Raw genomic sequence first — 22364 nt, 5'->3', positions numbered from 1 at the left:
AGCTAAATATTATAATAATTTTATTTTAAAATATAAATATTATTTATTAAAATTATATATTATACTACACACTAATCTAATTACTAATTTATCCTTAATATCTATCCCATCAAATGCTTTTATAAAAATAAAACACATTTTATTTATCTTTTCTTTCCTTTATACCACATCAACACATTTTATTATTGTATTTTTATTTTAAGATATAAATAAGCAGAATAATAGGTATTTTTAAAATAAGAATTTTATTTTGAAAATAATAAAGAGGAATAACTATTCTATAATTAACTTTATTTCTAAAGTAAACAAAATCTTATAGTGTAGCATTTTAATTAATTAATTTTTTTCTATATATATATATATATATATATATATATATTAGTATCTATAAGTGCAACTAGTATATACCACAGCTATAAACTAAATAAATATTAATCTTGATACTCAAGTAGAAAATTGAACCCATAATCCTACCATTGACTGATGGTAGAACCAGAATAGATGAATAAATATATTAATAAGATTCCTAAGCAATTGATGTGATAACTCACACAGAGATATCATTTCTCCAGTTAAACTATGTAGTTAAACAAGTCATCTGAAGAACATATTATCTGTCAATTGGGAGGCATTTGCACCAAAAAGATATTTACAACTTGACACAGACGTAAGAGTCCAAAGTCCATTTAATGCATAATTAATCTAATGAAAATGGCACTGAGAGCATGGTGGGCCAAAATAGAGATAGTAATTAATATTTTTTTTATCCTATTTTTGAAGTATTTAAACGTACAAGATCTAAAGCTCAACTTTGGGAACTTTCTCACTATCTTACCTGATTAAATTAAATGTGATTAATGTTGTTCAACTGACATCTAATTTTTTTTTCAAAAAAAATAAAAATAAATAAAAGGCAATCAATAAAAGTCGATGTTTGCCGACATTAAATTCTTTTGATGTCATTAACAATACCAAAGATGATGTCTATGGAATCTCCTAATGTACTTTACTTGATTGTGAATAGAAAGTTAAATAGTAGATAAAAAGAAGGGTCGCCTACCCTTTAACCCTCTAAATTATTACTTATTTTTATTTAGATCATCTTATTTATAATTTTTTTAACTCCCCCTCAACATTTAATATCTCATATTCCCTGTAAAAAATATGAGGTCAGAGTAAAACAATTCCTACAATAAAATATATACAAAGAGAATAACATAATGGACATTTAGGAGTTTTATATAGTAGAGGTTTGGAGTGTTACAAAAAATAAATAAATAGGTTATATAAAATAGTTCAGGAAAAAGAGAAAAAAAAAAAGGAAAGAAGAAAGTTCGATGGTTATATGGATCAAGCTTTATCTGGGCCCAGCCCAATTATTTCAGTTGGGCCGACCGTAGAAAGATACGGGTTGTAGTAATTTTCTGCAATCGGGCTTGCAGAGGATCAACTACCCGAAGAAGGCACCTGGCACCTCCATGGAGTAACTCTGAGATGCCAGAAACACCCAAAACATTTCTCGTAATTCCTACTTTATCCCTCCTTCCATAAAGAAACCCTACCTCCCTCCCAACCTCGAGGGTACGAATCCAAGATGTATGCTGATAAAGTTGTCGCTGGGGCGAAAAGATCCATCAGAGATCGCCTTTATGGTGGCATCTCCGACGATCTCGGCCGGATGAGGTCGGACGACGCGAAAAGGTTCGGTTTCGAGCTCATGATCTGCAATTAGATCCTTCCGTTGTTTATTTACGTTACTTGATTTAACTTCGTTTGATTGCAAGAAAGCTTGCTCTAGGGCTTGTTAAGTCTGGAAATTGGGGATAGGAGAGCATAATGGAGTTATGGCAACTGGGTCGTATCCAAATAGGTTTCTTTTATCTGTTTTCTGTTTTCTGTTTGTTTAAGTTTTAAATGAAGAAATTCAACGTTATGGTTAGTGTTTTTCTTCTTCTTTTTAGCTTCGCGGGTTGCTACATTGCTAGTTGGTAGGTACGACTTGTGGCTGAAAACTTTGGTTAAAAGATTATTGATATACTTTGTTATAAGTTCAAGGTGAATGTTAACAGATAATTTATTAGTGAGAGAGATTTGCTGGAGCATTTTAAGATAAACTAATTTGGATATTATACATGCTTATGACTACAGATTTTGGTGAAAAATTATCGAATTAGAAAGTGGAAGAAGTTGATGGCTGATTTGTTTAGCAAACACATGTTAAGCCATGTTGAATTATCGAATGTTAGTGAATCTATGTTACTTGAAATCATCATGGTAGACTTAGGTTTCTTGGAGAAATGCAACATCCGGAGTGACGAGTATTTTAGGTTGTTTTTCAGGTTTAATTGGTTCATGAATGATTCCTCTATAATGGCCTTGAGTGTGTTTGGTTTTATGAATTGACTCAAATTTCATAGCTGATTTAAGAGGTCATTTTACAGGTACCGCCAAAATGATGGTACATGGAGGCATGAGCTTTATACAGATAGCAGAGGACCACAATTTTCAAGTATAAATGTAGTAAAATGCAAATAATACTGAATGATTGTTAACTTTAACCTTCTAAGTGATGTTTTTTCTCTTCTTTTCTAACTCTACATGAAGAAGCTGAAGTTGGTATCAGGGATCTTAGAGTGAAGCTCCAGAGAAAAGATTCACAACCGGCTTATCAAGTTGGAAAGGTATCAGGTGTGCAAGATCTTCGTGACAGGCTATCTGGCACAATGCGCCCTCAGCCTGCAAATGCAGGATTACTGAAACCAAAGCCAATACACGAGAATGCTAAACCTGCCGAAAAGAGAATCCCTCCTGTGGAAGCTACTAATCTAGTCACCAAGAATGTCACTGCTCCAACTACCTCTAGGAAGCAGGGTCAGGAAAAGGTAGATGTCCTCTAAACTATATTATTCTTATAATCTCTGATCCTTTCTGTAGTTATATATATATATTAATTTTTTTTCACTCGTTTTGTTTGACAATGGTAGCTAATTAATTCATTAATCACAAAAGAATGGTTGGAGATCCAAGCTGAACTCCATACTTATAATCCATCAATCCAACATCTCATACCTTTTGACTGTTAGTCTTTTTCTTTATTTAATTGTTGAGCTATCCAGGCTGAATTGTCAGTTGATCATCTACTAAATTCTCTGGGTCTGGAGAAGTATACATTAACGTTCCAGGCAGAAGAGGTATGTTTGCTCGATACTCTCATTTTGCATTGTGAAAATATTGGCTTATCGACTTTCAAATGGTAATAAATCTCTTGTAGGTTGACATGGCTGCGATGAAGCACATGACGGATGCAGATTTAAAGTCTCTAGGAATTCCAATGGTAAGTTGAAAGTTCCTTCATTTTCTTGGAGTGTTGTTGAGACAACAAAGTTTTTAATAGATAGTATATCTGGTCATTTTTCTGATTTTGGGATAAATGCAATGTTGTTATATATATTCCCGAAGGCTCAAGGCCTTGTTTGATTTGAGACTAAGCTCTGAACTCGATTAGTCAGTCTCATTTTTTATTCTTAATTTTTTAAAGAGTAAGCTTGATTAGATACAGAAAAGATAAAAAAATATTTGATTACTGAACCAGTTTAAGGGGAATCCCTAAACTCAAAGCATACAAAGTCCAAGGGTCATAGACATTGTGTGCTACATATACATGAAAAGTTATTTATATACTATAAAATTATAAATTATGAACTTTGTATGAATATTTTCACACTTAGGTCAAAATTAACTAGGTCTTTTAAATGAGTGAATCATCCTTGTGCAGCTAGTCTTCAGCTTGAAGTTGACCTGATATTGATAGTGATCGCCAAGTTAGATTGCTTGAAAATTGAATAGAGCTTGAGCTTGATCTAGTTTTTCTGTTCAGTTGGATTAGTATACTGTTTGACATTATATATTAATTGTTCCACAATAGGGGCATACATCTCAAAAGATGGCTTGATTGTTGTCAATTACAGATTAATAAGTGACCTTATTCTTTAGGGAATTCTTCAAATAAGCCCATTAATTTTTATCACTTTGCTCGATGTAAGCTTGTGTACGACCCAAGCTTGAGTTTGGTTTGCTCCTTGAGCTTGACTAGTTCCTGCTTGTCGGCAGACAATATGACATCTTGTTGTTCTCCCTCCTCGTCTTCCTATGCTTTTGTCCTTCACTTGCACACCCGTGACTTTGCTTGAATTCTTCAATGCTGATGGATCCTACTATAAAGCCATCTCTACCAGAGCTCTTTCTTTTGTATATCCTCCTTGGTCCACCACATGCTATTGATTGTAGGCTGTCAGCTTTCTAGTATAAACCTACCTTTTCCCCTCTTGGTAGTCCCATGGTACAGAGTCAAGAAAGGCCAGGCCAGGCCAGAAAGTTACTAGTTGACATTCTGAACTAGATATTGCATATAGCAACTTTATGGTTAGTATACTTTTGATTCATATGTTGTACACCTCTCCTACTAATTTGATCAATCCCAAGTTATCCTTAATATCTGCCTACTCTTTATGTTCATTCTCACTCGTCAATCCTGGTACTTTTTTATGATGTAAATTTACTGCACTGTTCATGAACTTTGTGCATGGTGCATTTAGCTTCTTCACCTTTTTCTTCTCATATGGTTAACTTTATGTACTGCCAGGGCCCCAGGAAGAAGATACTGTTAGCATTGAATTCCAGAACCTAGATCAATGGTAAACAGTAGCCTTTAAGATATCACTTATGCTGTCGGTGCTGCTTGCAGTGGATGACATTACGATCTGTGGCACCGAGGATAAGTCATCACACACCATAACAGCGCTCGAGTTGCTTGACATCCTGACATCCAGTTTAAATGCAACGCTCTATTTCTTTAATTCAAGATTCATCAGTAGATTCTGTTTTGTGAAAAAGTTTTCTTCTGCCCATGTGTATCTTGCAATCTTTTTGATAAGAATGGGTAACACAGAGCTTGTGTAGAAACGTTTGAACTGTATGAAAAATGTTGATTCTAACTTGTAATTTCATTTCAAGCTTTGAAAGGCATGCTGTCAGATTGCTAATGTTCGAAAAATCTGTTTCAATATGCCTGCTTCTGGATCCCTTTGTACAAGATAAAGAAGTATCACATGCGCTATTGAATGAATTGGTGCATGAGTTACTGAGAGAAAGAAGCCAGCCTCGTGAGTGTGGTTAATGTACTTAAAATTTGCTTCCTTTTAATGTTGTAGTTTCAAGCATAACCTCATAACTACTGTCCTAATATTTATTATTTGGATCTGTTTAAGGAAAAAATTTAGAAAAAAAAACCCTCAAGGTAAAACAAACAATGGCTGCTGTAGTGCTGCTATATTTCTCTCTCTTTTTTTTAATCTAAAAGATATCCATCCCGGGCCTGACTACTAGTATTATGGGCCCTATAATTTGGGTTTAAGGGCCGAAGCACTTCTCAACAACTTCAGCTATTCTTACCTTTTTATTAGAAAAACTTATAAAAATCATCGAACTATTTCTCTCTCTAGAAAAAAAAACAGAGGATTTTTATACTTGTTACTGAAATTTTTTAAAATATGATAATTACTACTACATTTTTTAAATATCAGAATTGTTACTAATTTTTTTTTTTTGACTCTTTTAGAATTATTACTATTGTTAATTTTTAACTGAATATTTCTAACAAATTATTATTAAAATTAATAAACACATGTAACTAATTAAAATGTCCCTTTTAAAGCCTAGTGTGTAAAATATTTATTAATAATTATTATCTTAAATAAAATGAGATATATTCGTTATCTTATATTGTTGGGTATTATATTAGATAGCTTTTAAAATATTTTTAATAATTTATGTAAGTGTAAAATAATAAGTTGTGTTTTAGTTGGGATTAGTTAGATTTAAGTATTGAAAAATTTATTTGAAGAACAAGGGTAGTCATTATGTAAAAAATCTTTAAGAAAAAAGAAAACCTAAACTCGAATCTGGAGTTAGAACTTGGAAGACATGAATCAGCCCAACTCTACTAAGTTCCAACTAAAAAAGGACTCTTTTTGGCGTTACCAAGATGGACGGAGCAGTGGAAGGAACAAGAGGTGGAAGAAGAGGAGGAAGAGAACCAAAAGAAGGAGAGGAAGACGACCCAGAAGAGCACCACCAGAATCCATTCCTGTCGAGCTCTTCTATCAGCAAACCGTCTCCTTCCAGGCCCCAATTCAGGTATAGCTCAGTGTCTCTGCCCATCCTTTTCGGTTCTATTTCGTGGGATTTTGTGGTTATTTCGTTGGTTCTTGATCAAGAGAAGGAAGGAGGTGTCGCGGGCTCGGTGGATCGACGAGATGGGAATGGGAGAGGTTATAGAGAAGAAGGGCAGCATGTGGACCACGACCGGAGTGGTCAGGAACGGGAAGCTTTATTGCCACATTGAAGAAATCGTGTATGTATGCGGATTAGAGGTGGAGCTTTTCAATTCAGTCGTTTATGTGTAACATTCCTTCGTCAATGTGCCGTATTTCGCATTATGAAATCACGCTCTCTTCCTCTGGGTTATTGTTCTTTTACATTCTAATCGTTCTGGTCTTTATATTACAATATCTCGTCAAGATTTTATGTTATAGTTTTGCTTCTTCTTTTTTTCATAAATCGAGCAATAATAGGAATATATATTTTACTTCTTTATGAATGAAACACTGAGCTTTGGGTGGAACAGTTCTCCGTCAGTTCTTTCCTAGATGTTCCTCCCTCAGCTGTTGTACCATGTACGCAAAATTTCTCCTTTTCAGCTTTTCTAAGAGATAGAGAAATTGGACAGTGTTAGCTTGCTCTTGACTGTTCCTCAGTTTGATTGATGTAAGTAAACGTTAATTACAAGTTAATAGTAGTAAAGTTTATTTTCCTAGATTGACTAGCAGCAAGGTTTGCAAAATCAGAATTCGTTAGCAATTCATGTGGCTTATTAGACAAGTGGTTTTGTTTTTCTACTACCAACTTAGCATCAGACTTCAGTATTGAATCCATTTGCATTTATTCTAGGAATAGACACTAAGTTATTTTTGCCATATGACATAAGACATTGAACAAGTTCTGTGTTGCTTCTGCCCTCTATAAGAATGAGAGCCTAACTGGTTTGCAATCACTTGTAGATTTCTAGCAGAAAAGGGGGGATTAGTCCTTGATGATGATGGTACACACTTTGGAATGGAAGAGATTTACAAGAAGATTGCTGAAGGAAAGTATGGCTGCTCTTGGGAGTTCTTTGAAGCATATAAGCATTTGAAATTACTTGGTTACGTTGTTGGACGTCATGGGCTTCCCTGGACAATGAAACAAAACTGTCATGTTTCTAGTATTCTACCAAGCACAGAAAATAGCGATCAAAATTCAGATAGAGAGGTGGAAGACAACATTGTCATCACGGATTTGCTCAAGGGCATGCACATAGATGAAATTTATCCAGCTTTTGATATTTATCTACCAAATAGCAAGTTCAGAAAATCTTCCCCCAGCAACCCAAGCTTCATTCTTTGTCTACTCAGGTAATACATTGCCACTTGAAATTACAGAGTAATGGTATTTAACTCTTAAATTTTATTTGATGCAAGTATGAACATCTAAAACTGCTAAGGCTATATGATTTTCCCCTTACAGGAAAAGATATCTTTCTTCATAATGTCTTCTTTAGTATTTCAATATGGCACATAAGGTCTCTATTGTACGTCATATTATGCTTATCATAAACTACCAAAGTAACTAGCATTCAGATATTTTGGACTTTCTACCTGATCATACTTTTCTCTCAAGAAAGGTTGGTAAGCAAAGCATCTATCACAATGTAAGTAGGGTGAATACTTGACATTAAGAAGAAGGTTAACAACATTAGGGGAAGATGAGCTATTAATTCAGATGGTTAGGCATCCTTGTCAGAACAGAAAGGATCCTCAGAGCTAACTTCAGAAAGTTCATTGACGTTAGTGCTTTTCTCCAATCCTAGCTTCAGGTTCCAAGCGTAAGGAAAGGATAGTGTGTTCCAACTCCCAAGGTTATTTGTTTGGAAAAAGAAGGCAACTTATGGAATCTTTTCAGCTCAAGCACAATACAGCCATAGCCCATAGGCCAAATGTTTACTTAGCATGTTGTGAATAGAGTACCTTCTATTGAAGAGAATTGTCTTAAGTCTCTCAACTTGATTAGGAAGAAAATGTTGCATTGATTGTACTTTTTAGTTTTGCCAATTGGAATATGCTCTCGTCTTTCTGCTTATAATGCCCAGATAATAGCATCACCTTGAATCTCCTCCTAGTTTCTACTGAAGGATATGCTTGCAAAAGATATATATGACTGCCCCCTTTATTCCACACCCCTGTAAGTGGCATCTTGTTTTGTCAATTTCTGTTGCAGGGACAAACCACCCTCTAGAAAAGAAGTAGAAACTCTCGAGAAGAAATGCAGTGGCATTCCCCTTAAATTCTGTTATGTTAATCATGGCCGGGTCAGCTTCTTCTCCTTTGACAAAGTAATGCTTCCGTCCTTGCCTTGATGAATCTCTGCGGCGCTATGTTTTGGTAATGGACCACCACTGTCAATTATCTAAAGAATAGAAGATGAACAAGTCCTTTTACGCGGTCCTGAAACTGTATTTGGGAATGCCATCCATGCTTTACTCTATGTTCGTATATTACCTACTAATGATGCATTAAGGCATTACATTACACAATTCGCGGTAGTGAGCTGGTTTTGACCATGTCTTTGATTCCAAAGGGTTGTCCACTGATAACTGGTTGCTGATGCCTAACCCACGATATCGCAGCAGATCACATTCAGATAGATTATCTTTTAGTGGAGTTGACAATCTTTCAAGCTTCATCCCCAGCAGTAGCATACTGTTTCTCAAGCAAATTCTTACAGAGAAGTCGTGTGCCTTTCAGATCTCTAAATGCAAGTATTTTGTATGTCCTCTGGTTGCATCATTCCTATCGATTGAAAGTGGGAAGAACAGTAATTGTAGGCAACCATAGTTGTGATTTATAATGTTTGACAAAATAATATTTGACTGATCTGTTTACAATGGTACTTTGTTTGCAAGCATATCTTTCGATAGAAATTTGAAGAGATTGAAGGCAGTGTTATTATTTAGGCATTAAAGGGCAGAAGACGATAACATATTCCAATTGGTGAAGTTTAAGGTAGAACAGTATCATGGACCCATTTATTAATGCTACTGTAGTAAAGAACCACTCTAATAAGTCACTCGTGTGCTAAATTAGCCAATTGAACAACTTGTTTGCTTAAAAATATTTGAGAAATCTAAAATCTTTCCACCAAGAAAGAAAAAGAAATTATCTAAGGGAATACATTTTATTAACGTTTACTTTTGCTACCTTAACCAACAGTCCAACACCCTATAACATATTAGTCACGAATGGCAAGTAAAAGTTACAAATATACAAAGATTTTTGAAGTACTATTACGTTCTTCCCAACTTCCATCTCCAAACTTCTTCAACATCAGAACTCATCCCATCCATACATCCAGTCTAAGATGATGCAATATAACACTGCTCATATCCATTACTTTAGCAAGATGGCGTTATCTGACTCATTACAAGAAAGAGCAGAGACCATCTCATCTTCTCTGGGACGCTTTCCACGGCCACTGATGCAGTTGTAAGAGAATATTGTTTTTGCAACTGGTGGCAATTTAGATGCTTCATTGAGAGAACCTGACAAGAAGATGTTATTAAGTGCATGCTCTTATACTAAAGATCAAATATAGTTCACTAGGTTTGTTACCTAAGTCGCAGCCAACCAGTTTCCTCTTCTTGGCAGGATTGTTGTCCTCCAGCCTGAGTCCCCTCTTGGTACAAAGGTTGCCATAATCATTCAGTTGCCCATCCCCACTTCCCAAGAAAGCTGAGTCATTATGGGCTACCCTGCTCCTTTTGAGAGGGCTTTCGTTTTCTATACAACATTTGCGCTTGAAAGAGAGGTGATCTACATTCAAAACAGGAGCACTAAAATTCAGATCAGAAGTTCTCAAAGCAGACATATATATATGTACAATGGTATCGCAATATCTCAGAACAGGAAAAGTCTAACCTCCTATCCAACATTGAGAGCTGATATGAGATAAACCAAATGAACATGTCATAAGAAAATGTTTCAGCTTACAAAAAACATGAGGTTCTCCTCGACATCATGAGTTCAAAGTATCTCCAGGATATTTAATCACGAGAGTTAAGTTAATAAAAACAATGTTTCATTAGTCTTTTACGAAGCAGAAAAGATTGCCTAGTGCTTGAGGCTCCAGCCAGTGTATCCAAAAAGCTAAGACATGCACAAACTTATCTCTATTACTGGAAAGCTGTTCCCTGTGGTAACTCACCACTACAAGGTACAATGCCATGAACTTTACTATCATGCTAAGCAAGTCAAAGTAGATTATTGAGATAGCTTAGAACCTATGTAAATCACAGAATATTTAGAACCTGTGATGCAAAGCAAAGAGAATACCAGAAAATTGGAATGAGTAGGAGAAAATAAATGGAGTTAGTTGGAACAAAGAATTCATTAAATGATTTGGAAGACAGAAAGGAGATGCAAAGATTTCATCTATTAAGTCAGGAAAGTCATTTAGTTCTTGGATCATATCATAAGCATCAATGTTACAAGCTCCCAACATAACCGCCATGGTTAAATGTCCATACGTCATATGATGTGTTCATAAGTAGAGGCATACAAGTACAACTCGATTATTGTTTTCTCTTCTTTTTTCAGATCACCATGTAATTATAGATTTTAAGAGATTCTCTTTTGTTCCTTTGACTAGACTGCCTTTCTTTGCTTTCTTCTATCAACATGCTTTATACTTCCATAATCTTGAGTTACATTTGCAAACTATAAATTATCCACCTAACTCCATCAGCTCTGTTATAGCATTACATTTTCCAATGCCTAATCCCTAAAGAGCGTTGCACTTTTGATTTCCCTCATCAAATAACAAGTGACGAGTGATTAAAAAAACCTTAAAAAACGTCACTATTCAAACTAACCATACTGCTTCCAGTTTGGTTTAGCAAGATCTCAATATTTCCCACTGTCAAATCTACAAGCTAGACGTTTTAGGCACTAGGAAAACGCTACCAACTTCTATACAGAAAGTCGAAATTCAAATAAAAGCAAAGCTAGAGGCATACTCTGGCATCAGAAAAACAATAAGAACTTTCAAAATACCCAAAAATTAATTTTTTTTCACGCAGAAATAAGAAAAAGAAGAAGAAAACGAAATCACAGTCGTCCAGACCTGAGACAGCTGCTGGTTTCCCCTGGACGGCGATAGGGTCGCCACCGGAGACGCCACTGGGGAGACCACGGGCGGAGAAGAAGGACAGGAGGGAAGCCCACGTGAGCCCCGAGACGAGGTCAGCGCCGCGGCTGAGGAAGTAGCCGTTGAGCCGGACCGAGGAGGGTTCGAGTCCAACGGCGCGGCCGACGGCGCCGAGGTCAACTCCTCCGTCGCCCGAGACGGCGATCGCCGCAGGTTTCCCGCCGCCTGCGGGGATGAGAAGGAGCTTAATAGTTGCGGCGGCGGTGGTGGCGGGTTCGAAGGGCATGAGACGCGAGTAAGGTGGAGGCGACTAGAAGGAAGTCGAGAGAATAAAAAAATAGAAGAATAAAAAAATAGGCTTTACTTCTCAGTTCTCACTCGGTCTCTGGAAACGTCTTCGTTATAAAAAATAATAATAACAAACTATACACTATTATTATGATATAGTTCTCCCTATATATATATATATATATATATATAGGGTTTAATTTGATGAATTACGCATAGGCTACGCAGAGAAATTAGTCATTTCCCACTGTATGGTTAAGATAATTGAGTTAATTCTTTTGAAAAATAGCCTATAAAACTATGGGATCTTAATTTTATATTATTTGTAAATTTCTTTTACCTTTCATCTGTTTTATATCGATAATATTTTTATCTTTCAGAATTTATAAAGTTATATTTTGAATTACTGATACAAGCTGATTCGAGACCCTTTATTCTTATGAATTACTAGAGATGTATTTTATTTTTTATTTTTTGCCTGTGGGTTTAATATTTTTTTTATGCGAAACTTACGTCAAATTTATGTATATCATGCTATCTTGATATATTATTGGAAGTGAATGAACTGTGACTTTCCCTTAGATAAAAAAAATCAACTATAAATGCAAAAAACCCAACAGGAAAGGGAGGTATAAATACCGCATAGCAAGCAGCAACAGCTAAAAAAACTAAGAAGGATGAAGTAAACTAAGGAGAAGGATGAAGTAAACAAGAAGCAAAGTATTATACTTCTCTCTCTCTTTCTCTTTCTCTCTCTCTCTGTGTGTGTGCGTGTCTTAGGCTCCATTTAAAGAGCTTTAAGGAGGCCCCTAGGAGCCACATTTGCTCACCTATTCTCGGATTCCACAGCCTTGACCTTCTTGCAAGCTGAGTAAATTTGAAATAGTATATATTTCTCCTTCATAATTTTATTCTTCTCTTTCTATTGAATTCTTAGGCATTTTTTGTGGGTTTTTCTAGCATACCCTTTTGCACGAATAGTTAGCGGAGACATATTATATTGTTTCAATTTGTGCATTTTGACGACAGAAGAAGTAATTGATTTTGTGGTTCTCTGTAGCTAATTTATTGCATTCGAATATTTACGTTTTTATCTAAAATTTGGACCTAATAACATACTAGATGTATAGGGAAATGTGAGTCGGGTGAAAGCAGATATGAATATGGATTTCTTTTTGTTATGGATGTTTTGTTTCTTCTTGAAATGAATAATAATATAGAGAGAATTCTTCAAATGTAAATTATCTTACATCGCTCCATGCTCAACAGCTCAAGGAAAAGAAACTCGAAAATTTTGTTTTCAGTTAGGTATTGCTACTACTACATTTGTCTGTAAACTTTCTTCCTTTACTTGACCCGAGTTTCCTGGTCAAGCATCATAAAGCCTTTTTGATACTCTTGTGAACTTTCATGAACAATGAACTAGCGTCTAGAGATATTATTAGGAAATTTAGGCTTACCTTGATTAATGTAATAGTAATTGTTGTAATGAGTTGGTTGCATCATGTTTGTCAGAAATGGCGATCTTGGAAGTTAACAAAAGAATTCTTGAAGAACTTGAATCAATGGGGTTTCCAACTGCTCGTGCAACTAGAGCACTTCATTCTTCGGGTAAGTCTTAATAACATGTATTTCCTTAAAAGTTACTCCCTCAATCAGAAGCCATCATGATCATCTTCTTGTGTTACTCTAAAGAAGTAGCTGTTAAATGGTTCATTCTCTCTGGCAGATGTAAATATCATTGAAATCGTGCATTACTTTGCTATGGTTCTCTTTAATATTTTGGGAGAGTAGTTCAAACAAATGGTTCTTCATCAAGATTTGAGTGAAGAAATTTTATACAGGTTGTCATAGAAAGTAAACTGGTCGAGTGAAGATATATGCTTCTAATTGATGAATGGGGATTGGGGGGGATAAAATATATTTCTTTCTATTGTTATATTACTTATTCTCAGTAAGTAAGATTTTAATTAAGTAACATCTCAAGATCAGCTTCTTTCCATGCATTGCTCTTCTCAGGTAATCTTAGTATTGATAGTGCCATAGATTGGCTTATGGAACATGAGCATGATCCAGATATTGATCAGAAACCACTGGTATGTTACACTTAATGATTTTTTGTTCCACTAACTTATGGATCTCTATAATTCAGGACAAAGTTTATTTTCTTATTCTGTTTCATTTTTATAGATTGTATACTTACAATGAAGTCCTGCATCATCACTGTCCAATATCAGTAAAATAACTGCAATAGAAGTTAGTGTAATATGCTAAGCATGAGGTTAGGTATGATAATGTTCTAAAGAACAAAAAACAAAAAAAGAAAACCTACCTTTAGATTTTCTTCTTAATGTTTTATGAACTTAACTTTTATGGTTTCTTCTAGCATATCTGGGCCTATCATACACATCTGAGATTTGATAGTCAGTAGATATGATATCACTAGGTTCATTCAATCTTATATACTTCTATATTTATAGAAGTAGTTTTATTAAATTAATGGATCACACATCTTCAGAAAAAAGAGGTGCCATAGCTTACTTTAGGAGCCATGCAAGACAAAAATATATAGATGAGACATGGTACCATTTCATTTATGGATGATCAAAATAAATCGCTGATATGTGGTAATTTTTCTTAATCTTCTTATAATTATTCTTGATTCAGGTCTATCTATTACTATCTCAGCAAAAATTTGTCTGAAATGATGAATTTATAAATTATACCTAGATAATTTTCCTTGTTCATTTAGGATGCCAGTGCTTTGAGATAGTCTTTGGTTTTTCTCTTATGTACTAATTGTTTTACCTACTTTGCAACCAAGGTTATTTAGGTTAAAATAATAACGGTGATCCTGCAAAGCAACTTTACATTTTACCTTGTACGAGACAAGTGATAAGGTGATCTGCTTATTATGCCCTTCCAGGTGACAATAAATGTTGTCGTTGAAGGTGAAAATTCAGTTCCGTTTCCAGAAGAAGTGAAGCTCAAAGCCCAACAGCTACGGTTTGCCTTTATTTGCGATCCAAGTTACTATCTAGAATGCCTACAAATAAATAATAATCACTTTTAAGAAATAGATCTGTCAGAAGCTCAGATAATTGGAGAACAATGTATAATGCCCTTTATATTCTAAACTCAACATCTGTGATCAGACTCCCAGTAGACCCAATACAGGGACTTAGAAATTACTCAAATTAGTGAAAGTTCAACCTCAAAACCTCTACTCTGAATGTCTGATAGCATGCAAAGTAATTGATTTGTATGAGATTAAGCTGTTAGAGAATGATATACTTTATATACTGTAAAACAATCTTCTTGCCATGCCATGTTGCAATCATATTTAATAACTTGGAAACATCTAACTTTTAATTTTCTTTTTTCTGGGACAAATAAATACTTGATGATACATATAACAGTATAGCACATATATTAATTACTGAATTATTTTCTTTCTATTGTCTCCCATTTGCATGAACATGAAGGGAGCATGATAGGCAAAAGAAATTAGAAGAGAACAGAAGACTGGAAAGTGAAAGAGAGAAGGTATTCCACCTTATCTAAATGCCTTCTACTCTTTTCAGTAATTCTTTGCATGGTTTACACTTCGGACTGCATGGCTTTTGTGCTTCTGACTCCCTGCTTATCATTGTGAAGGAGAGAATACGAACGGGTAAAGAAATTATGGAGGCAAAGAGAATTGACGATGACAATAGAAGAAAGAGGTCAGTATCTTATACTTTTCCTTGTGGACAATAATTATTTTGATATTTTTTGCCTAGTTGTTATTCAATTTCAATATATCCTTATTTGGATAGTGTCGTTCTGATAGTCTATCTTTGTTAATACATTTCTTAGTGCAGAATGTTAGAAACAGTTAAAGAAGAAAAGGAGGAGGAGAAAAGAGCAAGAGAAAAAATACGTCAGCGTTTAGCAGAGGATAAGGTCGTAAAAACTTCTTACAGTTTCCTGCAAATTTGCAAAGCTTAGCATGATCATCTCTTTCATTCTATTTGTTGCATGAGTTGACTTTCTTGTGAGTTTAGAAGGACACATCACACAAGGTCCTTTTAATTTCATTATCAGCAATTTTTAAAAGCCTAGCATCATTCATTTGTGCATGTTGTTAGACAAAAAAAATCTCAATAATAGCTAATCAAATTCCACTCCTTTATTTTTATCTGTCATAGAATTGGATCCTAAGACCTTGATTGTGTCAATCTTAAATGCAGATAGAAAGAAGGAGAAAGCTTGGTTTGCCACCTGACAATACTGGAGCTGCAAGATCCACAATAGCTCATGTGGAGAAAGAGGTCTTTCCTGATATATGAGTCAAATCACAACATGATTAACTTTATATCTTAATACCTGGAGAGAATTAACATTTTTGTGTTGTTATAACCCAGAGACAACCTGTTAATCTTGCAACAAGGGCAGCACAATTCAGAGACTGTCTACGAACTCTAAAGAAGAATCACAAGGTAAACCTTTCACCAATTACGAAACATCATTTAGCTGCCAGAGAGTCTAGCATTAGACTTGCTGCTTGTTAAACCAATACACATAAGGATTTATTTATATTTCTAGTTCAAAATTCAGCTTAACAATGAATGATTCGTCAATATATTAGGATGATGATCCCAAAGTGAAGAGAGCATTCCAAACGCTTCTTCGAATTGTGGCAAACGTTGCGAAGAACCCTGAAGAGGAAAAATTTAGGAAGATCCGACTAGGTAATCCAACATTCCAGGTAATCAAGCAGATCAATAAGTTGTAAAATTTAATCAAAGTTTGTTCTGTTCTTGCTTCTTAGCACATCATCCTTGTTCTCAACAGGATAGAGTGGGCAGCCTCAAAGGAGGGATAGAATTCCTAGAGCTTTGTGGATTCAAGAAACTCGAAGGCAATGCGTTCTTGGTCTTGCCTAGTGCCAATGTGGATATGGCAATCCTAAACACAGCTGGAATGGAGCTCAACTCAGCCATGGCCAATCCATTCTTTGGACTTCTCTCTACGTGAAGAAAGGGAATTATTTTCTTAGTAATTGATCATCATCCTGGACAAATCAATCATGAAAATAAGTAAACTACATATGTAGGGTGGCGTTTAAAATGGTTGTGGGGTCTAGCTTCTATAGCTTCCACTCATAATTATGAGATTTCCTAAAGATTTATTCTGCCTATCCTTATCCCAAGTAAAAAGAGTAAAAACTATAGAAAGATCAAAAAAATTTAAAAAAATTTTTTACTCTTGTTTAAATAACGGCTCTTGTCACGTGGTCACGTGATAGCCTCTACCCCCACTTCTAGATCACAACCGGTCAGGAAAAAGCGGTGCACGTTTTTAAAGCGTGTCTCCTCCTCCACCGGAAACGGCCCCACTATACCTATCAACCTTTAACGGAAAATATCTTCCTACGAATCCCCGCGTAACAACTCTCTATGCGGTAACGAGATCCACCGTTCGATTCATCTCTAGATCTCATCCAGTACGTCCATGTCTGGACATCCGCATACAAAACGACACATGCCGATGAGTGGTCCGTAGTCCGTCCTGGTTTGACCCGGTCAGGAACGAGTGGTCCGGCCCGACATTTTTGCTGGACCGTTTAAATCCGGTTCAACTCCAGTGGGTTAGACCGGCTTCCCAACCGTAATTCGTAATTAGCAGCCATAATTTTCTTTTGGTCTATTCGCGTATAGATGCACGTCAAAAGGTCGATCTTATTTTAACGTCATACTCCCTATTGGTAGTTTAAATTTACTGAAATATCACATGCTAGTCTCCGATCCAACCTAATTGTGGTCCCTTGCCAAATTGAAGTAAAAAAAAAAATCTTAGTGTTAAATCCCTACAATAGTTTGGAGTATGATTTTATTTATTTATTTATTTATTTATTTTGGGCTTCTCCTCTTATAAAAAGAACGATGCAATTTGAATAGGGAAATTGTCCAAATTTTTAATTAAATTATTTTTATGATTGAGTAATTATTTTATAATCAAATCATGGTGGTTTGGTTCGGTTTGGTTCAAGGTCAATAGCGTAAAGTGGGATCCGAACCGGAGTTAGGTCCGAAAATCCAGCATCATGCCTGACCCACACCCGACCCACTTCGCACTGCTACTTAACTAACTCTTCTATTTACGATATTTACAAGTAACCCTCACTGGATTGCCATCTATATATGGACATTTTCGTAATTTATGGAGGTTGATTTGGAATGGAATATTTAGTCCCTAATTGCTGACTGTTTTTACTATCGGCTCCTATTTTTTAGTATTTTACGATCGCTATGGTCGCTGTCAACAAAATAGAGAGAGAGAGAGAGAGAGAGAGAGAGAGAGAGAGAGAGAGAGAGAATGAGAGTGAGAGCACAGAGGGGAAGCTTGTAGAAACTCAGAACTGCTTCTTTTGCTTTTAGATTTGTTTTTGTTTGTCTTACTTTGCTTCGGATACCTGCTGGATTTGAAGCATCTTGAGAGGATTCGGAAGAGGAGAAGACGATGGATTTTGGTGACGGCAATGGGAACCACAAGTGGGTTTCTTGTTCCCTAAATCACTTCCCTTTTGATTTCCGTTCGTAGGAGTGTTCGTCTTTTGGGATTGATGGCATTGGATTGGGATTGGATTCGTCGTGATGTTGATGGGTGATTTTTTTTTGTGGTGCCTAATTCCTGTTTTTGGCAATGTATTACTTTTGTGCCTGGTGATGTTGTTATTCGTGTTGGATGTTATTTATTTCCCATTTTTGGTTGTTTTAATGTGTTGGTATTTTCTTTTCAATCTTCTCTTGCTTGGAAATGTTGGTATGGGAATAGGGCAATCGGAAAAGGATGTGAGTTTAGTGGTTATAGACTAGATTTTCATATGATGACTGGATCTGTTCGATTGATAGGTTCTTCTTGCTTACTTTTTCTTTACAATTTCTTTATCGATTTCGCAAATCTATATATGTAGTAGCGTTATCGTGACACTGTAAAGAAGCTCAATCATCTATTTTTATGCAATGGATTCAGCATCAAAAGACCTGTTCGGTGATACTATTCTTTACTTTGTGGGTTTTTTTTTTCACTTGTAACTGTTTCATTCACCATCTAGTGAAAATAAGTTGCTTTATCTGTCCGGAAAGGAAAAGGAAAAAAAATTTTGGCAGTTAATTTCCTTCAAATTAGCCACCCATGAATGTAGTATATATATTCATGGACTAGGGATACTCCATTTTTTTTTTCTAATGCTGTTGTTGTGATATGAAATGTATAACAGTGAGATGTGGGAATGGCGAGGAGAAGAGTATGATTTGCAGAGAGTTGCATTGGATGGTTTGTTACTTTGGTGTTTTTTTTTTTCCATTTCAACGACACTTGATAAGATTGCAATCAGGTTTTATTCTTACATTTGTTTATTCCACAGATGTGTCTCACTGTTTGTGGGGCGACGTAAACCAAAATGTAGATGACTTTCTGAACATTCTGGATGAACAAACACCTATAAAGGATTGTGCAGACTTAACTTGCCAAGTTTCTGATATAGGAGGTATGATGTCCTCTATTAGCCAATGTTAATTGAGATGTTTTGAACGCTGTAATGTGGAAGAGTTGAATTCAGATAAAAGTAGCAAAGGACTGGAGGAATGTATAGAGTCTTCACAAGTCAAAAGAAGACGAATGCTGCAATTTACTTCTGAGAGCAATGAGGTTATCATATTCAATGAACTAATTAGCTCTTCTGATTCTATGTTCGCTATTCAAAAAGATACTGGAAAACAACTTTTTCTTTGTTTTTCCTATCATGACTGTCACTCTTATGCTTGTTCAGGTGACGGAGTGTTCAATGATGGAAGATGGACTTTCAGACAATGTACAATGGAATTCACAATGGAATTTTGATTTTTCAGGCAGGCATCCTTTCTGAATTTTATGGAAGTGAACAATCAAAATTCTTTAATGAGTTATTCTAATACTTTCTTATATCAGATAATCAGTGCTCCTTGAATTGTGAAGAGTTGGATCAGTCCTCAGAAGGATGGTTGATAGATTGCCTGAATGAGAGCGAGGCACATTGCAGCTCTGAAGAAATGTCTGATCTTCCTTTTTCACAATTTACCCTCTATTTTTCTGTTACCTAAGATGTCAAATTTTAACCTTGGATTGTCATCTTCTGGGTTCCTGCAGGAACAATTCTGTGGCTTCGATTGACCATGCTTATGTTCCTGGTATGTCTAACTTTTTCTTCATGCCTTTAGTTCATCATCATTTGCTGTAGTTGATTCCTTAGTGCCATCTGTTTAGCTGCAATATACATGCAGATCATACACTAAAAATTTATAAACTGTACTGTCTTATTGCTATATTTAGGGTCTTACAACATTTCACCTGAGACAGAAGCCGATGTAGTACAAGAGAAACCTACTCCAATTCGTGCAAAAATTCTTAAGGGTATGTCTAAGTTTACCACTTAATATAGTAAAGACTTGATTTTCTATAGATTTACTCTGCATTTTGTACATACCCCGTTTGTTCTCTTAGTACATTCTCTATGCCTTTATATGTCATTTTAGGTAGGAAGTCTTTCATTAGGGCTCCACCAAAGTTAACTACTTCAGTTGCCTATCCTTTTGCCCTTATTAAACCATGTGGAGTTCACGGGGATCTCACTCTGAGTGACATAAATCGACGGATTCATGCTCCACCACTCTCCAATTTGAAGCATAACAAGGAGGAGGAAGCAGTCCCATATCCCACTTCAGCTTTCTCTGGTAAGCCAGTGGTTGTTAAAACAAAAATCCGCACTGAGGGGGGTAAAGGCAGTATTACAATCATGAGAACCAGAGGTTGACTGCAGAGGTCTTTTAAAATTATATTGGGTGCCTGGCCTCTCATGCACTTCAAGTCTCTTGGTTTGCATGATTAGCTCTGGTCAGATATTCATGAAATACTAACATGTTCCCTTTGGATCCTTGTGTGTGTATTGGATCCTTTTGTTGGATGACTTTTGAACTTTTTCTTGGGCTTATATTGTGAGCTTCCAAGTGGAACCTTCTATGGTATGAAATTTGTCCATTGCAATGCTTTTGGCGTTAGAACTTGATTTTTCTAGTACTTCCTCTTTTGACTTTTCTTCTGTCTAATCTGGTCTGGTTGACCTTTGTATCATTTTTTGTTGAATTAAGAAATTGTACGATTTTCATTTTTACCATGAATTATGTGGCTTCCTCTTTTATGATTCAAAAGTCTTGCCACTTCACTAGTAACTTCTAGTACTTGTGCCATATTCCCTCAATTTGTTTTAGTTATCATTTGCTTATGTTCAGCTTGACACAAGGTGGAAACACAAGCATGAAAATTTACACACAGCTTTTGGCATTAAAGTTTATCATTTGCCATATAACTGCTGTTTTACACTTTTGTACTGTTGGAATATCTTATGCCAATACTGTGCTAATGGTACATACACATAATTGGAGATCCAAATTGTTGTTATGCTTCGACCATTCATTGGGAATGCACCGCAGATTGTGTCTTGTCCATAGTTTGTGTTTTTTCTACCATATGCATATGAAGTACTTCTGCTTTGGACATGTGAGATGCATTCTAAGTTGACATCCATATTCAAGGAGATAGAGCCTGTAAGTCTTTATCATCCTCAGCATTTGCTTTCTTGCTACATGCAGCTGTTAGAATTTATTCTGGAATTGACTTTGAAACTTTTGCTAAAAATTTGATGAGTAGTCAAAGTTACTTTGTTCTTGTTATGCAAGAAGGTAGAAGAATCTCTTACAGTATCTACCTTTAAGATACACACCAGATCTGAAAGATGTATGCTTTTACCAAGTAACTGGGGATATTTGAATATGATTGTTGGATCTTGCGAGTCTCTCTAGTAGCATCTCTTGCTTGTTTAGTATCTTAAGCAGAAGTCTTTTTCTTATTTGAAGTTATTTTTACATGGTTGAATATATTTGAGTGATCTTTTGCATTTATGACCTGGTTATTAGAGTCTCACCCTCGTACTTGAAACCAAATTGGAAAATGTCTAGAAGGAAAAGCATTGATAGCCTGGAGGATCAGGAATGTATATATCAAGCATTAAATTCTTTGTGGATAAAGAGAGAATACATCATCAGTGATTCTTTACAGTTAAGAGAGTGCATCATTAGAGTCCTTATGTCAAGGTGCCTCTTCATCTGCAATTTTATCTGGACTCAGGTTCTAATTCAGATTTCTGGATCTCTGTTATTGTTGTTGTTGTTGCTGAATTATTGGCTTATCGCTTAATTATGTACATGACACGAAAACTAAACTATATTTTTTTTTCTTTTCTCTTTATTAAATTCCTATTCTAAGATTCAATAATCAACTAAATGGATGCCATTGAATATATTTCTACTTTTCTAACTTGAGACAGGATGATGGATGAAAGCTTTTTATTCTTCTGATATTCATTGTTGTTTTAAGTGATCAGAAAGAATCTTCTGAATATATTTCATGCAATAGACAATTTGGTTGTGCTGCTGGTTGATGATGACCACAATAATAATAGTATAAAAAAAAAACTCAAGTTTGGGCCAATAATTTCATGCAGGATTGACCCTAGTTTAGGTTACAGCCCATTTAATGACCTAAAACACAATGACCATGAAAAGAAATCCTTTTTTATTTTATTTGGCCCTTCAGAAAAGTACACTAATAATGTGTGAATTTTGTATTTTCCTTGAAGGAAATTGGCCTACATTACATCACATGTCTGCATGATAAGATCTCTCATGCGTGGTCCCAAT

General features: G+C 35.5%; 4 protein-coding genes across 7 annotated transcripts; 3 read left to right on the top strand and 1 right to left on the bottom strand.

Moving 5' to 3' along the window:
- The first annotated feature begins 1511 nt into the window (after positions 1-1511).
- On the top strand, positions 1512-5021 carry LOC140787419 (uncharacterized). Of its 2 annotated transcripts, none has more exons than XM_073136325.1 (6): positions 1512-1701; positions 2442-2509; positions 2605-2882; positions 3117-3191; positions 3272-3334; positions 4643-5021. In XM_073136325.1, exons 1-6 carry the CDS (start codon positions 1595-1597, stop codon positions 4685-4687), a joined length of 636 nt encoding a protein of 211 aa, XP_072992426.1. In that variant the 5' UTR covers positions 1512-1594; the 3' UTR covers positions 4688-5021. The 2 variants fall into 2 exon arrangements, with proteins under 2 accessions (XP_072992426.1, XP_072992427.1); XM_073136326.1 differs by having other exon boundaries at positions 1520-1701; positions 2608-2882.
- A 1010-nt stretch (positions 5022-6031) lies between these two features.
- Positions 6032-16768, top strand: LOC140787027 (uncharacterized). 3 transcript variants are annotated; one of them, XM_073135768.1, is made up of 13 exons: positions 6032-6195; positions 6281-6412; positions 7119-7511; positions 13102-13197; positions 13606-13682; positions 14513-14592; positions 15072-15132; positions 15244-15311; positions 15450-15531; positions 15819-15899; positions 15993-16067; positions 16217-16336; positions 16423-16768. In XM_073135768.1, the coding sequence occupies exons 3-13, from the start codon at positions 7418-7420 to the stop codon at positions 16603-16605; spliced, it is 1017 nt and encodes a 338-aa protein (XP_072991869.1). In that variant the 5' UTR covers positions 6032-6195; positions 6281-6412; positions 7119-7417; the 3' UTR covers positions 16606-16768. The 3 variants fall into 3 exon arrangements, with proteins under 3 accessions (XP_072991869.1, XP_072991871.1, XP_072991870.1); XM_073135770.1 differs by having other exon boundaries at positions 16217-16319; positions 16423-16630; XM_073135769.1 differs by lacking the exons at positions 6032-6195; positions 6281-6412; positions 7119-7511 and adding an exon at positions 12336-12471.
- On the bottom strand, positions 9312-11733 carry LOC140787028 (uncharacterized). The gene is made up of 3 exons (XM_073135771.1): positions 11275-11733; positions 9765-9965; positions 9312-9694 (listed from the first exon to the last, which is right to left on the bottom strand). The coding sequence occupies exons 1-3, from the start codon at positions 11582-11584 to the stop codon at positions 9543-9545; spliced, it is 663 nt and encodes a 220-aa protein (XP_072991872.1). The 5' UTR covers positions 11585-11733; the 3' UTR covers positions 9312-9542.
- A 1117-nt stretch (positions 16769-17885) lies between the features above and the next one.
- Positions 17886-20652, top strand: LOC140786649 (protein XRI1-like). The gene is made up of 9 exons (XM_073135247.1): positions 17886-18122; positions 18851-18906; positions 18998-19120; positions 19193-19281; positions 19403-19481; positions 19561-19663; positions 19759-19799; positions 19942-20022; positions 20145-20652. The coding sequence occupies exons 1-9, from the start codon at positions 18091-18093 to the stop codon at positions 20420-20422; spliced, it is 882 nt and encodes a 293-aa protein (XP_072991348.1). The 5' UTR covers positions 17886-18090; the 3' UTR covers positions 20423-20652.
- The last annotated feature ends 1712 nt before the right edge of the window (positions 20653-22364 follow it).

The sequence above is a fragment of the Typha latifolia genome, chromosome 4 (genome assembly GCF_019914945.1).
Source record: "Typha latifolia isolate L0001 chromosome 4, TyphaL0001v2, whole genome shotgun sequence".
NCBI lineage: Eukaryota > Viridiplantae > Streptophyta > Magnoliopsida > Poales > Typhaceae > Typha > Typha latifolia.
Note: the sequence above shows the minus strand (reverse complement) of the source record. Positions and strands in the feature narration are given on the sequence as shown.

What these genes read in the sequence shown, in the direction of transcription:
- LOC140787419 (XM_073136325.1), top strand. Translation starts at nt 1,595, where the DNA reads ATGTATGCTGATAAAGTTGTCGCTGGGGCGAAAAGATCCATCAGAGAT. An exon ending in CAGAGGACCACAATTTTCAA is followed by an intron (nt 2,510 to 2,604) that starts GTATAAATGTAG and finishes CTCTACATGAAG; the next exon opens with AAGCTGAAGTTGGTATCAGG. An exon ending in AGTCTCTAGGAATTCCAATG is followed by an intron (nt 3,335 to 4,642) that starts GTAAGTTGAAAG and finishes ATGTACTGCCAG; the next exon opens with GGCCCCAGGAAGAAGATACT.
- LOC140787027 (XM_073135768.1), top strand. Translation starts at nt 7,418, where the DNA reads ATGAAATTTATCCAGCTTTTGATATTTATCTACCAAATAGCAAGTTCA. An exon ending in CTCAAAGCCCAACAGCTACG is followed by an intron (nt 14,593 to 15,071) that starts GTTTGCCTTTAT and finishes ATGAACATGAAG; the next exon opens with GGAGCATGATAGGCAAAAGA. An exon ending in TAGCTCATGTGGAGAAAGAG is followed by an intron (nt 15,900 to 15,992) that starts GTCTTTCCTGAT and finishes GTTATAACCCAG; the next exon opens with AGACAACCTGTTAATCTTGC.
- LOC140787028 (XM_073135771.1), bottom strand. Translation starts at nt 11,584, where the DNA reads ATGCCCTTCGAACCCGCCACCACCGCCGCCGCAACTATTAAGCTCCTT. An exon ending in GAAACCAGCAGCTGTCTCAG is followed by an intron (nt 9,966 to 11,274) that starts GTCTGGACGACT and finishes TTTTGAATGTAG; the next exon opens with ATCACCTCTCTTTCAAGCGC. An exon ending in ACTGGTTGGCTGCGACTTAG is followed by an intron (nt 9,695 to 9,764) that starts GTAACAAACCTA and finishes TCTTCTTGTCAG; the next exon opens with GTTCTCTCAATGAAGCATCT.
- LOC140786649 (XM_073135247.1), top strand. Translation starts at nt 18,091, where the DNA reads ATGGATTTTGGTGACGGCAATGGGAACCACAA. An exon ending in GCAGAGAGTTGCATTGGATG is followed by an intron (nt 18,907 to 18,997) that starts GTTTGTTACTTT and finishes TTTATTCCACAG; the next exon opens with ATGTGTCTCACTGTTTGTGG. An exon ending in CATTGCAGCTCTGAAGAAAT is followed by an intron (nt 19,664 to 19,758) that starts GTCTGATCTTCC and finishes GGGTTCCTGCAG; the next exon opens with GAACAATTCTGTGGCTTCGA.